We start from the raw sequence: 17,267 nt of genomic DNA on the forward strand, positions 1-17,267 counted from the left end.
TATCAGCCTAGTAAACCTCCTCTGCACTCCCTCCAGGGCCAAAATATCCTTGCGCAGGTGCGGCGCCCAAAACTGCACACAGTACTCCAGCTGCGGCCTCACCAATGCCCTATACAGCTGCAGCAAGACCTCCCTACTTTTATATTCAATCCCCCTCGCTATGAAGGCCAGCATCCCATTCGCCTTCCTGACCACCTGCTGCACCTGCAAGCTGGGTTTTTGCGACTCATGCACAAGGACCCCGAGGTCCCTCTGCACCGTCGCCTGCTGCAGTTTTTCGCCACGTAAGTAATAGTCCTTCCTACCATTCTTCCTACCAAAGTGGACCACCTCACACTTGCCAACATTAAATTCCATTTGCCATTTCCTGGCCCAAGTCCAGCCCAACTTTTCCCAACACTTCCCCGTTAAACAACCAGCTGTTCCTCAAATAGATCCATTTTCTCATTCCTACTTGGAAGCCCATCCCTCATATTGATCACTCTGCATTGATAACATCCCAATATTAGGGTGATGAAGGGAAATATTGGCAATCATCCAAATTTAACAGAATTCAGAATGATGAGGATATTTGAGTCATTAGTACATAAACTTATTTTTTTACTGAAGTTTCAATTGGGAATATATTTGCCAAGCTAAGTTTATTACTAAGAATATAATAGAAACAATACTTCACAATCGTAGTTTAGAAACAACAGAACAATGTTAAATCTTCTACAATTATTTTATTATAAACAACAGCTAACTGGAACTAAACCTTTCAAATTGTAAAACTCAATGAACTAAATTACTTCTATGCTTCAAATAAATTGCAATTTTTCAAATTTCTTTGACAATAAATTTGATTTCCCTCTTCCATTGACTTTAATCCTGCTGACTTTGACTAAAATCACTCCCTGCATCTTTCAATACAATACTTTGCTGAGTTAGCATAGCCTAAGTCCCTGTTAGTAACACAAAGACTGCAAAGCATAATGTTAGGTCAAGATCAGTTTAGACTTGGAAGAAGAGGAACAGTGTGACACTCAAAAAGAATTAAAAATCAATTCAGAGCTGTTAAAAAGCTTAGTTCTTGGAGGTCATGACTAAATTACATTGATTATGTCCCGAAAGGGTAAACAGAGTCCCTGATTAATATCATATTGGGTCACCAACTTCCAAGCTCGCCAGCATTGTATTGGAGAGCAGTACCTCAAATGTGCGCTGGGGAATCCTCTTCAGAAGTTCCCAGGTAAGTTTTCATGGTAATTGTCCAGAAGGCAAACTTTCCCTTTGCAATTACCCTGCACTGGGAGCTATCTGAAAAAGGAGACTTAAATCACAAGCAGCAAAAGGTTCTGACTGGATTACACAAATAGCCACCCACAGGAGGTTACAAGAATTAAAATCTCTTCTAACTTCTGGGTAACTTTTGTGCAGTCTCAGACCAACACTCCATGGGACTCCACCCACGACTCTGACCTCCCTGTGATCTCCCCTGATTCCCGCTTCCAAGGGGTTCCCCTACTCCCATGGGGACTTGTTCCCCAACACTCCAACAAACTCAACTCTCACCCACATCCGACTTCCCCAAAAGGCCAACCACACCATTCCCCAAAAGGTCCAGTGGACAATTTCTGCTCAACACGTCGACCCCTGGAAAGCCCCCAGATCTGACAGACCCCTTCAACTAAGACATGACCCCACCCCGCAGAACCTCTGATACTGATTGCCACTCCAGGGTAAGTTCAAGCCCATTCTGTCATGCAAAGACAGCACTTCTGACAGCGCAGCATTCCTTCAGCATGCACTGGAATCTCAGCTCTGGATGACATATTCAGGTCCTGAAGTGAGACTTAAACTCTATCTCTGTTACCAACTGAACCATCACTGACAAAATCTTAGAAGGCCTACAACCCTCTTCAGGGAAACTAAGTATTAGTAATATATGTATCCTTTCCAGAGTGTCCATGTCCAAAGATGTGCAGGTTAGGATGATTCGCCATGCCAAGAAATTGCCCCTTAGTGTCCAGGGATGCGTAAACTAGAGGGATTAGTGGGTAAAATATGTAGGGATATAGACATAGGGCCTGGGTGGGATTGTGTTCAATGCAGACTCAATGGACCGAAGGGCCTCTTTCTGCACTGTAGGGTTCTATGATTCTATGATAAGATCTGAAATGAAACCATTCTACTAATATATTAAGCTAACAAAAGCCTTGTAAAACAAGAGAAGTCAAAATGGAAATGGTCATTTCAACCACAAAACTGAAATTCTAGCTAATTTAATGGACATTGGTTACCATTGAAAGCACTCAAGTTCATTTCATTCTTTGTGCCACAATTGCCTAAGACTGAACTAAATGACTGGTAAAATTAATAATTTCTTCAATATATTTCATCCATATAGAAATCGTAAATTCATATCATATTTCTGCAGCAATCACAACGGCTGCCGTTCCCCCATCCTACTGCACTCATTTGTTAGCTCAGTGAGCCAGGAGATTTTCACATTAGCCAATTCGTGGGGTTCGCATGCTCATGTCTCCCAGGGCTGGATTTCCAGCGGTGTCTGCTCCGTGCTAAAAACCCAAAACACATGGCGATTGTAATCTCATTTAAGAGATTAGTGGGCCCTGAAGTTTCCTGGCCTGCTAGCATCTCCCCTCCAACTATTGTCAGATTAGTTCACTCCAGTGGGATTACAGTAGCTCCCCACTTTTGGTGAACTAGTGGCCCAACCCCACCAGAGTGAAGGAGGGAACAATCGGGGCCATCCAGAGGGTTAGGTGGTGGGTTCCCCTGGGCATTGGCTCCCTGGCAATGCCAAACTGTCCCCCGGCACTGCTCTTGGAGCAAAGTGCCAGGAGCACCTTGGCACTGCCCACTGGGCATGGGGCAGTGTCATGGGGACTAGGCCAATGTGAGTACAGGGCCCCATTGCCACATAATGACCAGCAGGGCAAGGATGGAGGCCAGTGATCGGGACAAGCAGAGATCAGGGCATGATGAGAGGGCAGGGCTGGATGGAGAGCCAGTGTTGCAGGGGTCACGGGGCTGGCCAACAATTGGGAGGCCATCAGTGCAGGGCCACTGATCATGTGCCAATCTGTCAGTGCTGAGATCAGCACATGCACAGCAGCCCGCTCCGCGCGCTGATTTCAGCCTCTCCAATGGAACTTGGAACCAGAATTGAATTCAACCAAAACGCCATTCACAGCAGGAGGACTAGAAAGTTTCAGTCACAGGTGAGGTTAGAGTATTCCACTCAATGGCTGGCAACTCATAACTACCTCCTCAGTGCCGAGTGAGTTTTAGTGCCTTCACATGGCCAATAACTTTAAGTGCCATACTTTAATATTCATGCTGATGGCATTTGCAGTGTACAGTGTGTGGGAGATTCTTCCCTGAACTCCCACTGAAAAAAAAAGTGTTAATTTGTTTCAAATCCCCTTTAAACTCTCAGCTCAAAATTATGTCCCTTCATTATTGAATTGTCAACTAAGGCTAACAGCTGCTTCCTATTCACCCTATCCATACACCTTAATCATGCTGAAGTGCACTTTCATTTGAAAGCAAAACCAAGCACTCCATTCCTCATTTTCTACTTTGCTCTTCAGAATTTTATATGTGATGAACCACAAATTTAGACTCTCACTATCTGTCACTATGCGTGTGATGGAATGGGAGTTCCATTTGGCTAGTAGTCCCCCCTGTTGACGCAGGCAGAAATCTTGGAATCAACTTAATAAAATATTGCTGGCAGGGACAAAGATGCATGTCTCATTTACTCATACCTGGTGGCAGCAAAGATTAAGATAGTACTTAGTAGTGCATGCTGGATTTAAAGTTGAACTGCTCTTAAATCAGAACAGGCTATCTGAAGACAGAGGTCAGAAAAGGAACCAACAAGAGAGGAGCCACAAACTTCTGGGAGAATGATTTAGCTATCATTATAAACAAAATGAGGGAGAAGTGGAAAAGTGGGAGTGGACAACAAGAGATCTACAAGTGAAGTAATGCTTAGATAATGGCTGGCATTCTCCAGTCTCACCTGCCCTGCTACCGCTACCAGCCAGGATGGAGAATTTGGAATTCAACCAAAACACCATCCGCAGCAGCTGGACCGGAGAATTTCAGCCACAGGCGAGGTTGGAGTATTCCAGCTGATGACTGGCAACTCCTAACTACCTCCTCAGTGAGGAGTGAGCTTTAGTGCCTTCACACAGCCAACAGCTGGAGTACTGTGTGCAGTTTTGGGCGCCGCACCTGCGCAAGGATATTTTGGCCCTGGAGGGAGTGCAGAGGAGGTTTACTAGGCTGATACCGGAGTTGAGGGGATTGAGCTATGAGGAGAGGCTGAATAAACTAGGCTTGTACTCGTTAGAGTTTAGAAGAATGAGGGGAGATCTCATTGAGACGTATAAGATGATGAATGGGATGGATAGGATAGAGGTGGAGAGACTCTTCCCGCTCAAAAAAGACAGTAGGACTAGGGGGCACAGCCTCAAGATAAAGGGGAGGCGGTTTAGAACGGAGCTGAGGAGGAACTTCTTCACTCAAAGGGTGGTGAATCTCTGGAATTCTCTGCCCGTTGAAGTGGTGGAGGCTGCCTCGCTAAATATTTTTAAGAAGCGGGTTGATGGGTTTTTGATAAGAGAAGGGATTAAGGGTTATGGGGAGAGGGCGGGAAAGTGGAACTGAGCCACGACAGATCAGCCATGATCTTATTGAATGGCGGGGCAGGCTCGAAGGGCTAGATGGCCTACTCCTGCTCCTATTTCTTATGTTCTTATGTTCTTATCTTTTAAGTGCCATACTTGCCACCTGTCATTCATGTATAATTTGTACTTTCCAGGCAGCAGACTGATACTTACGCTGTAATTGCATTCACAAGTTTTTGCACTAAATGATCTGTGGTGACACACGCACGTGGTCAACTTCAATTAAATGGAAACAGAAATTAATTTGGAATTTAAATGGGTGTAAAATTTGTGGATTCTCTTTGCATCTGAAGTTCAGAATTTCTCCTGTGGATAAAATTATGTCACACCATATTATTGGAATTTCAGGACCACTGTATTTAATTAAGTGCCATTGCCATCAAAATCTAATTAAAAACAATAATTTTTTTTCAGTTCCTGATCTTAGTACGAAGACCATGAAGAAACCAACTTTAGTTATTTAGACAGTTAAATTATCCTGTACGTATACAAACATTTAATGCATTCCTAATAGGCAATTCCTTTCCTGGCTAACAGAAGTTTCAACACATTTAAAATAAACAAGTTAATGCCTCCATTTAAGACAACTGAATGAAGGAACTTCACATGAATACAGAAAGCAATATAAAAGTAAAATTTATACAGGTTTGGCTTGCAAAATAGCACAAAGGACAATTTGAACAGAAGCATTGATTGTCTACTCGAGTAATGTAGAAAATTCCTTAGAATCAAATTCTCCTGTGCCAAAATGTAAAAACTCAGCTCAATGCATGGAGCAATCAGTGTTAAAATAAAAGGGCTCAAACTTTTGCAAACTATAATGCATAAATATGAACTAGCATATGATATCTTATAACATAGCTCACCTTAGAAGCTGTTGTTGTGGAAGGAACAGAGCTAGCCATTAAATTTATCATCTCATTGCTTGTTGTGGTGCAGACAGGTGTAACTGGAGTTAAGAGACGGGAAGGAACAATTGGCAGTGGCAGAAGACCAGGTCGGTTAGTGATGTTGTTACTGTTGGCAACGCCACTGCTGCAGTTGGTCTTATTTACATTGCTACAGCTGGTGCTTCGTTCCCGCCAGTCCCACCCAATGCGATAATCTCTCTCATACCGGCTGTGATGCCGTGACATCTCCAAAGTACACTCTTCTTTTCAGAGGAAATTAACAGGATCTGTAATTTAAAGATTTTAAATATTAATAGGGGTAGCACATTTAACACGGAAAACCTTTTGTTTGCAAATTAATCTGTAGTTTCTATAGCTTAGCTTGCCAAGGTACAAGTGATAAAGCCAGAACAATTGAATTGTATTACATCTCTACTAACATATCATGCTTTGAAAACTAATACTATAATGTTCATTTCAATGATGCATTTTTCAAATTTACAGAATAGTCTTAATGCAACACTAGTGCAAATTATACAAATGTCCAAATATCCATCTCGCTGAGTAAATACAAAAGAAACAGAGCACGTGTATACGAGTAGTTTTTTTTGAATAATTCTGCTAAAGTTGCCTATTATGAACAATATATTCAGCAAAAAAGGTATTTAAGTGACCATTTAATTTGGTGGAAGAACTGCAACAAAAACCACTACCGTCAAGCGACGGTAAATCCATTAGTTAAATTTGTCTGAATTAATGGTTTTAACAGAATATTGTAGTATGCGTTGCCTATAATTTTCCAATATGCTCCGGCAATTATTTACACATGATTCATCAAGAGCGCCACACCAGAGTAAAAATAACTAACTTATGAACTAACCAATAAAAGAAATTACAACAACGCAACAGTGATAAAACAGGCTACTGTTTGGTTAATGAATTGTTTGGGGAAATAGGGAAGTGTAAATAACTTTAAAAATGTATGGTCTAATAAAAAAATAATCACGTCAATATTTTTTTCTTGAAACACAACCATTTTGCAGCTGAGAAATTAAGCAGCTCTCAGGCTTTAGCCAACATCACCAGTGCATAACAGCTGAAGGCTAATGAGAAGCAGTGCGTGCTGACTTGGCTGGTAATTTGCTGCTTTGCTAGGATTAACTTACTTTCTTTTCAGTCTACAACATCCAGCATTCCATATACACCAGAACAAATATGTAAAAATCTTGTGAAGGTGGAATTTGGTGCACCACAACATTTGCCCTTAACTTGGAGCATTTTAAGTCAATGGGCAGAATTCTCCCATGTGGAACCAAGTCCTGCAACAGGAGTGGAGTCAGGATTGTTTCCCACTGTGAACGAGGGGCAAGAGAGAAGTCAACATGATGGTTTATGCAACATTTCCTAACTGAGGAAGAATCAGGGTTGTATTTTGAAAACGGGATCGGAAATCCAACCCCGCACCTCAGCTGCGTCGAGCTAGTGACATGATCCTCAAATCCAAATGACCCCTCAAGGCCAGAAGGCGAGCTTGGTGCCTAATTAGAGTTGCTGAGCACCTTGAAGGAGCAGGATCTGCCTACCTGATGCCAGCAGTAAAGGCAGGCATCAGTCATGTCGGGGGCTGCCACAACCTTATTGATTTCAGCAGGTGGCTCCTCAGAAGACGAGCAGGTTGAACAAGGTGGACAGGAACCTTGCACGAGGCAAGGCACAGTGCACATGCTGCTGTTGCATCCATAGATTTTTCTCAAAACCACCTCCAAATGAATTTATTCAGACCTCATGACAAACACAATAGTTGTGCAATATGCATTCATTCAATTCTAGACAAGCTCCTTAAGGGGCTTCAAGGGCTGCTAATTGCAAGGCATGTGCCTTCTTCGCTCCCTCACCACCACCACTCCATTGAAGCAGTCCATGTCCAAATTAAACAAGACCTGGACAATATCCATCTCCAACAAGAGATTGCCCTTGACATTGATAGAACAGACTCATACAGAAGAGGCCCTTTGGCCCACAGACACATTAGAAATACCTCAACTCCCACCTAATCCCATTTGTCAGCATTTGGCCCATAGCCCTGAGTGTTATGATGTACCAATGTTCACCCAGAGGCTAGGAATCCTGCGATAAGCAACTCAACTCCCCAAAGCCTGTCCACCAGCTACAAGACACAAGTTATGAGTGTGATTGAATAAAGTGAGATTATTTGGATGAATGCAGATCCAACAACACTCAAGACGCTTGACATCATCCAGGACAAAGCAACCTACTTGATTGAATGTTAGTAAATGATTGCCATTCTCTCCATCAAGGTATAGTGGCTGACTGTGTACCATCTACAAGATACACTGTAGGAACTCAAGGCTCCTTAGGCAGCTTCTTCCAAACCAACAACTGCTACCATCTAGATGGACAAGGATAACAAATACATGAAATATCACTGTCTAGAAAATTCCCTCCAAGTCACTCAACATCCTGACATAGAAATATATCACTGTACCTTCACTCTCACTGGATCAAAATGCTGGAACTCCCTTGCTTACAGAACTGTGGACACCTACACCACAGGACTGTAAGGCAGGACACCACCACCTTCTCAAGGGCAATTAGGGACAGTCAGTAAATACAGGACCTAGCCAGCAATATCCTCTTTCCATGAATGAATAAAAAAAATTTCAGAATAGGCCCAGAGGCATCAGGATGCCAGTATGACTTCCAGAACTGTGATTTTCAAATCCCTCCTGCCCTGGATCCTGACCTGTCAGCACATTGAAAATCCCAGCTTTGGTCCGTATGTGACCTCTCCACAAATGACACCAACTGTGATTAGGAATTCAATATATATGAGAAGTGAGACAAAACTTTTATTCAATTGCATTGAGTAAGATGCCTCAACACAATCTGCAATAATGCCCTTTATGACGATTCAAGAGCAACCTTTATCCAAGGTAAGCTTAAATTTTCACCTTTACCTAAGTCACTTCCAAATGACATCTCTTACTGATTAATAAATCTCAAAGGCATTTTAGATTTGATCCATGTACAGCTCTGCAGATATTATAACTTGGCACATTGGTGCAGAATATAACAGGAGATTTCTGTATCATATCCATTCCATTTTGCATATGAATTAACCCTGGCATTACATTCCCAAAAACAAGCAGCAATAGTGACATACCTTCGGAGCTACCAGCAATTAGCTGAACAAAAATTAAGAATCCCTTACCCTGAAGGTGAGTAATCAGCAAACGTGAGAACTGGCCACCCATGAATCATTTTTTTCTTGTTCAAGCTCCACAACATCCCCTCCCTCTGTTTATTCTGGATTCTCTATCAGAGGACTTCTTCCAGAGTTTTAGCAGGCAAGTTATTTATTGAGTAATTAATCACATTTTATACTTAATTTTTCAATGCCACTGGGAGCTGTCACAGCTGCAGTGCTATGATTTGTAGCTTCACAAAATACATTTTGTAAACATCACCGTCAAATTTAGTATTAATGGAACAGTTGGATCCTGCCTCCACAATGGATAGTATTGTCAGCAACAGAAAGCGATTAGGCTCTGTTATAGTGTGCTCTTCACCATAATTAATTACCTCTCTACCCTCTCCAAAAGGATAACAATTCTCAGTGTTGTTTTCCTTGGCATCTGGCAGCAGCAAATTAAGTTATTATCAGGTATAGGCACATTGTGCCACATATAACAGTACTATAGCAGGGCCACATTTGCAAATGGTAACCCACCTGTCACACAGTTGAAGACTGGTGGCAGTTTCTTCAGCTGCTGCTGAGAATTCCACTAATAATAAATAGACTCTTAAGAGCCAATAACATTTGGTTCCCTACCATTTGACATACTTGACCATTGCAAAGCCTTCATTTATACCAATAATAAAGAAATATCTCAGGAGAAAACAAATGTCCATTTGGAGCCATTATCCAGACCCGTTCAAAAAAATGGGACAGAAACTAAGATTTTAATGTTTGAAAATAGAGGGGAAATGTTGGATAAAGCTGGAAAACGAATGCCAGCATTTGCGATGCCCAATTGGCCTTTGCCTGTTCATTTTGATCTGGACAGCATGTAAGGCAGCTTATAAGTCTGGCGGTTAGCCCAGTACTGGGTGCATAGCTGAGTAGCTGCACATCTCAGAATGGGGACCATATGCAAAGCTAGTACTCTTACAGCTAACCTGTATTACCTAAAGTTGGTGACATCATGCAGCATGGGGTAGTCCTGACAAGCTACATACAAGCTCCTGCAGCTTCTCTCTGGTCAGACAGAACAGAATGAGCTCTCCTAGTATAAAAAAAGTTTGTCATTTCTCTGATACAGGAATGGACTGTGAATGAGGAAATATTACGGATGTCATCATCTCAACACAAAAGAAATTCAAGGCACTAGGCACCTTCAACGCCCTTGGCAGTAATACTGTTGCCCTCATCAGAGGTTACAGGTCTGGTTGCAAGAGACAGTGGAATTCTTGAGAGCGTCCTTTGTAAAGTTCAGAAAATGTACACTCCTGCCTTAGGTACAGTGAGGGAAATACTCAGAAGATCTTGGGTATATTAGGCCTTCTTCCGAAAGCCTTTCTTCCCCCTTCCTCCCCCCTCTTTCTGCAAATATTTGTCCTCCTCTTTGATACCATTGCTTCATTAACCCCTCATGTTGCTGATGAAGGAAAATGGTAACTCAGGACCCAATACTGGCAGTAAGTGGCCTGACCAGATACCTTGACGTAAGAACCAAGGCATTCTTCACATGCAGCACCATCCCTGTTAACTTCACCAACTTTAAAAATTGCCAAGGGTATCCACAAACTCAAGAAAAACCAGCAGAAAGTAATTTGCAAATTGTTGATGATCCCTTTAAATTGAATTGGTTGGCCTTTCTTGTTCCTGAATGCATGTTCATCTGTGCCTGTTTAAAGTGGGGCAATAGTTGAAGCAGCAAGATACAAAATGGCAACACTGGAGTCAAATCAGCAGTACACCTGACAGACATTGTGATCTGCCTACTACACACTCTGCAACACTCCTAACATTCATCCAAAGCCCTCACTAACACGGTGCCAGATGTGCCAAAAAGCACGGCATTTTGGTTGCAAAATGATACCAATGGCACTGAAATTACAGTACCACAGAGCTTAACCTTTCAGCCTTATGGTCATAAAACAAAATATTTGAGAAAATGTGTGACTATGCCAAATGTAAAATGTCAATTCTAGATGTAAATTTTCACCTGATACGGTACATAAAAGGATAACCAACTGTCGAGCTTTTATGGAGGTGACACCCAATTACTCCAAATACATGAAAGTACATGCAATACATTAATGTTAGATTCACACAAAAATGACCACAAGTATAAAATTGCACTATTCCTCCAAAAGTATAGATATTTCTTGATTCTCTAATTTTAGCAGAAATATTAATTTTATTATAAAACAGGTAGAGTTGTCCACTTTACACAATCAGTTAATTTTGCTGTTTTAAAAAAAAGTGAAGACAGGAAAATACAGCTCTGAATGACAGGTAGTCAAGTATACGAATTTACACCCAGATCATACAATCATTTCTGTCAATCATTCTACCTGCACTCTGGGATGAGATTTTTTTCTTTTTAATACTTCTCTGCACCATCAAGAAAAGAACAGAAAATTAGATTGTCCCGTGTTGTTTAATGGCTGCAAGCAATTATTGCACACTGAAAAAGCAATGAAAAACCTGCCACTCATACACTTCAGCTTACTATTTCAGGTCAGGATGGCAGTCATAGGATTTTCTGCATTTGTAGTCTATTTGGAAGCTGTTACCTGCACAATATTTATGACCAATATCTCAGAGACAGAAACATCAGTGCTAGGCATAAATAGAAAGGTTGGGAGTAATGAATCATTCACCTTTAACCTTGCTCAATATCTTACACCATGGCATACAGCTCAGAATTATACTGAAGCTTTCAGAAATGAGTCCTAATCACTTAAGTTTAAAATAAAGATGAAATTGGATGCCAGAGTTGGAAAACATTTTTTGTTCCTCACAGCATTTCAAAATCTATACCAGTTCTGAAATCCAAGGGAGATTTCAATTACTGTCACATAATTGCATATTGACAATAAATGATAAAATAATCTGAGAAGATTATAGTACCTGCTCTTATTAGCAGGTACTATAATGGATGGTTCAACTGATATTTTACATTCCACTACTACACAAATGTCCCATTTCTTGTAGCTACCTGCTGGAGATGTTGAATAACTACATTTGATGATGTACTGCAACAGTCCATCAAAAGAAAATCTACATCTGTTCAAGAGGAATGATCCCACTTCTTCCCACTTTCCCCAACTTTATCATTAATCTCTTTTGCACTGAGAATGGTGATAAGGTTACCAGCATTACGTAGTAAATCAGACAACAACATACAGAAGTTTTCACATTTGCAGTTAAGCATAAAAATCTTTAAGATGCTGTCCTGGTGCAGCCTCAGGTTGTGCTGTAATAGTACCTCATTGGATGTTTCTGACATTGAAACAATGGAAGGATGTGGAGTTGTGACTTTCGCCCATAAGTTAAGCATGAAACTTGACAGGAAAAGTTAAAGCCGGTGCTTTTAACTTTTAACAGCATGATAAGTCACAATAACTGCCAATCTTTCAGGCTCTGAAAATTTAGTGTAACAAATAAGGCATCTCATTCCTTCAGAATTTTAGTGGCATTGGAAATACTAAAATTGTTTTTGTGCATTTTCTGTTTGCCTTTTTTTCATCTTGTATTTCATTCCCAATCTTTGTGATTTAAACCTGATTTATATGTTGTAGTTTAGACTCTCATCTCAGTGGGAATTCTTCACTGACTGAACTGACTGAAAAGCTATGTCGTTGCTTCTGTTCACAAATCCACTATTCTGAATAAGATACTCAATGACAGGAAGGCTTTGCTCAAAAGGCCAATGAAAATTCTGTACTCTGCTGTCCATGAAGTAAATAATGACAACTGTACCTTTCCTACTGAGGGCCTGTGTCATATTCACTATTTTCATATTTTGTGGAAATGATACTAAACTATAATCTATTCTCAAACTATTTCAGCAGAAAGTTCTCTGGCACAGAATGTCAAAAATATACCTTCTACTGCTATCACAAGATAGCAACCCAATTAGCACTTGCACTGGCAAGAGTTGACAATAGCTAAATTTAAACTTCTTCATGCACACAGATGGCTGCTTTATTAATTATACCACACGAGTGGTGCTTTGTCATTGCCCAGTAAAACAAAATTAAATTTGCAAGAGAGATCAAAGGAAAACAAAAAAAAACTAGCACCAAGGAATGATTCATCATGGACTCTTAGATTTGAGCAGTTTCGTGGCTTTAAAAATAGTTTAAAACGTACCTACAAAAACCTAAATTTAAAGATCGACAGCCTCTTCTATTTCGGGAGCCTCTCTCTGTTGCTTTGGTCAGCTGATCCAGACAGTTGCTAAGCCTCACTGAAGTGTGTCTAATTTATGTCGAATGCAGCAGTGGTTCAACTCCAGAAAAGTCAGCCACGCTCAAACATTGGTTCTCACTTTGACGTCGATGCATAGGAGTCTCTGGTGATTTGGTAGATAGATTGTGGGAGAAAGGCAGAAGCACTATGAAACTTGATGAAAGGCAGTTAAACGTGTTCAATCCCCTGCACCCAGCATTCTGTGCACGAGAAATGTTGTCAACATTATTCTATTTTGACATGCATGATGAAGTTGGCACAGAAGTTCACCCCACGCTGGCTTTATTCTAAAACATCTATGTTCTGCATCTGCTTTCAAGACTGCAAATAAACAGTCCAGAACAAATACAAATCACACAGAAGGAACTCCAAATTCTGGCGCTATAGGCTACAGGTTGATTCAGAAAAATGAAACTGAAGATAAAATTAGGGTTAGGATTATCTTTTTCCTCTATTTCTTCACTCATTGACTTACAAGTGCACAATGAACTTACAGATGATCCGAAGGAGGGGAACTATTAGTATTCTGTCCCAGAAGCCCATAATAATATGCATCACTCACATCAACTAGCATAGATATATCCTGTCCAGGGGGTTCCATTACGGAGTAGCAGAAGAAAGTACGAGATGAATTACTCAACTGAGTGAAGAAAAACAATTGGACAAGTGGAGTTGGCACTTTGGAAGTAGAGAGCTGTTGCTGGACAACGCTGCTCGAGTCCCTCAGCTGCTAAGCCCAAGGATTAGAACTTCAGGTTGATGGTCACCAAGGTTCAGCAAGTTAGTGTTCTGGCTGGTTAAAAATCCTTCACAGAGTGGTATGCCTGCTTCATGGAACTATCTCTTGGTATGGCATAGTGCCATGTAATGAAGGAATTACCACTCCGACTAGGACAATGTCGATTCAATTTCATTATTTTGTACTTCTGGCCATAGGGCAGCCGCAATTAAATGGAGTAGAACTCCCACCAAATCATGAAAGCCATGACATTGTGGATTAATGGCCTCAATGGCTGCATGCAGAGTACTCACTTGATGTGCAATAAGCAAAAATGTTCTTTTCTGATGCTGCTTGTAAATCAGGATAATATTGAAGAGATTGTGATTTGTTGGGTCACAACTTCTGAGGTTCAGGACTGGGGGTTACCACAAAGATGCACTAGAGTACCCTACTCTCCCTACCCCTGGAAGTTCACAGGTTAGGCTGACATGGCAATTGTCTGGAAATGCAAACTTGCAACTTGCCCTGTGCTGGGAGCCACGCAAAACTGCAATTTAAATAACAAATCTCAGATGGTTCTGATTGTGTTACGTCAATAGTTAACCAGAAAAAGTTAGAGGCAATAAAAGCTTCTGGGCAACTATAGTACAGAACACACTGAGCACGCCCCCCCCCCCCACCCTATGGGACTCCCCTACATGTCCCAAACATCCAGAGTGCAGCCCTAAGCCTCCAGAGGTATCCCTTCATCAACCCAACTAACCCTCTACTTGACATCCAGATTGACACCAGACCCGCCCCCCACAAAGGCCTGACATGAAACCTCACCAGCACATCCTACCCATTAATTTTATGCATAATCCTCCTTTGCTGTGTGATGGCATTGTCTTTAAAAATTTATTTTTATCATTGCTTCTTGTAAGGGGTATATTCAAAATTCAACTTTGTTTTACACAATGCTGATTTGTCTGGGCAGCAGGCAACTCAATTGTTGCAAATGCAGGATAATTACTGATTTTAGCTAATGGTGTTCTTGTCCAAACACAGTCAATGTACTTAGGTTTCCCTTGGGGTTTCAGAGCACAGTATTGATTGGATTGATCAACAGTGATGAAGTCTTGTGCTGATGGGAGGAGTTAAGCTTGCAAGGAAGATAAACAGTTTATTTTATTTTTAAAACAGACAGTTTATGCCTGGTTCTGAAAGCAGCAAGGGGTGTATTTTTTCGTCTCTTTCTCTTTGGAGGCTCTTGTTGAGGGCTGTCAGAAGACAGATGTCTCTCAGTCTTTCTCTCTCCAAGGTGATTAAAAAGCTCTAAGACTATTAACAAGTTCACATGTGAAAGCCTGGGTGTTTCTAACTGACTTTGAAGAGGAGCTTTAAGTCGGTAAGAGGAATATTGCTCGAATTGGAATTCATAGGAATAGGTTAGCAGTGAAGAATTGTATCTTGTCATGTTTAAGCATTGTTCAAATGTTAAATGTTAAACTAATTTATTTGTTATGGTTAAACTATGTCAGCATCACCATCACTCATTCCCCTCGTCACCACTTCTGTTTGATTCTTTAAGTGGCTTTCTGACTTTTTTTTACAGATGTTCTTTTAATTTTTCAGCTTGATCAAGGTATTCTATATACTTTGTCTAAGGCTCTATTTTGCTTTAGGACCTTAAGCCTCATATTTAACAACATGCAAAAAGTATTGCACTGCACATTGGTATAATCGTAGGGCTTCTTCATCGTTTAACAGCTCAAGAAGATAAGGCAGGAAATTGTTTAACTATAAGGGAATTTCACAATAACTTCATTGCAATGTAGGCCTTACTTGTGACTAATAAATAATTTTTTCTATGTTATTAAATAAAGTTCTGATAAAAGCTTTCCAGTTTGTCAGTAGAATCATGCCTGGAATAAAACATCATCTCCTCACATTAATGCCAAAATAGCAAATAGTTGGGGTCTAGTCTAACTTCCTTATATACCTTGGGGGATTCAGATCTTTTACCCTAACACCTATCTAGGATCTTTAAACTTGGCTGCATCTTAACTTGAGTTAAGAGTTAAACACTGTGGAAAAGTGAGCATGGTCTCCTTGCATCCGGCAGAAGAAATGCCCTGCAATTCTAGGTTCCAGGGATGCGCTGCACTGCCCGGATCTCACCCTGCCCAAGTTGGATGCATGGAAAAAAGGTAAAAGCCTAGAAACACAGTGGCAATCTCAGAATTGTGCAATGCCATGAACCAGCAGCTAATTGTAGACACAAACTATGGGCAGAACATTTGTTAGGGATCAGAGGTGCATTTCACTGTGCGAATAGTCACCGTTTTATTTTGGAAAAAATTAGATTTTTCTCCATGTTCCCGACCTCGCACAATGTTCCTCTGACCATTTTACGAGTTGTGAATGCCTACAGTGCCCAAAGTTCATGAAAAAAATAGAAAGTCTGTTGAGAAGTCTGGAACATTCTGAAAGATAAGTGTTGAGTGCTTTCATACCTTCAAACATAGCTGTGTTTTTAATGCAATCATTCATCATCGTGATCTGTCCTTTAAAAGGTAAACTAACCCTTACACTGACCAGTCTTGTGAATTTACTCACATGAATTAGTGCTTTTCCAATAAAAAAAAATCACAATCCCACGAAAAATGTATGAAAATGTGCTATCACCTTTTCTCCTATGATTTAAATGGCTTTGGCTGAAAAAAAAGGCTTGGTTTCAACACTTGAAAAAGGTCCAACCATCTGTTTCCTTACATTGAAAGCAGAATGTCTATCAATCAACGAGCACCTTCTGTTCTTTCCTTCTCAGAGAGCAGTCTATTATTTTGCTATAGCTGAGACCATGATCAATGCTTTAATAGTGCATAATATTGAACTGCTGATCCAGATTTTGTGTCCAAGATATTGAAGAGATAGAGTGGAGTTCTAAGGAAACACATTTTAACAGTTCATTAAGTCCAAGAATAACAGGGATAGGATGAAAGAGCAGAAGGATTAATTAAGATGGAGGACATATAGGGAGTGTCTCATCCTCAGATGAAACAGTAGTTTGGGGAGGTCCCCTCAATATCAAGAGCTGAGGACATAGGAACAGTTAACCAAGCTCCAGAAATTTACTTTCACAGAACTTTTAGTTTATTCACAGTGCTTGAAAACATGCCCGGAGGAAATAGTTGAGCAGCAGTCCTACCGAGTAATGCTAGGTTAAACATCACTCCATCCTTCCAACTAAATATTAGCACCTTGCAGCAGTCTACTTCTGAAATTTACTGGAGATCATTTGATCTGTTAAAGAAAATGGAACACAAACAAGAAAAAAAAAACAAGTATAATTTAAATTTCCCTTACGGCAGTCCCCATAACTGTTGTATGAGTATTTTCAAGGAACCTTAAGTGTGGAATGTAAATCTTATCCCTCAAATCTTCACCATGAAACCTGGTCCTATCAT

The 17,267-nt window shown here is 40.7% G+C and overlaps 1 protein-coding gene across 5 annotated transcripts in view; it reads right to left on the reverse strand.

Annotated features, from left to right (window-relative positions):
- klhl29 (kelch like family member 29) overlaps window positions 1-17,267 on the reverse strand; it is a 409,579-nt gene that overhangs the window by 258,430 nt on the left and 133,882 nt on the right. For 4 of the 5 annotated variants that reach the window (XM_080192214.1, XM_080192217.1, XM_080192213.1 and 1 more), the window contains one exon: window positions 5,570-5,880. In XM_080192214.1, the coding sequence (XP_080048340.1) occupies window positions 5,570-5,839 (270 nt within the window). In that variant the 5' untranslated portion in view covers window positions 5,840-5,880. Of the gene's footprint in view, window positions 1-5,569; window positions 5,881-12,998; window positions 13,044-17,267 lie in introns of those variants that run through there. The other variant, XM_080192216.1, reaches the window with a different exon arrangement.

Source organism: Carcharhinus amblyrhynchos, chromosome 7, assembly GCF_965287045.1.
Source record: "Carcharhinus amblyrhynchos chromosome 7, sCarAmb.v2.hapA, whole genome shotgun sequence".
Taxonomy (NCBI): domain Eukaryota; kingdom Metazoa; phylum Chordata; class Chondrichthyes; order Carcharhiniformes; family Carcharhinidae; genus Carcharhinus; species Carcharhinus amblyrhynchos.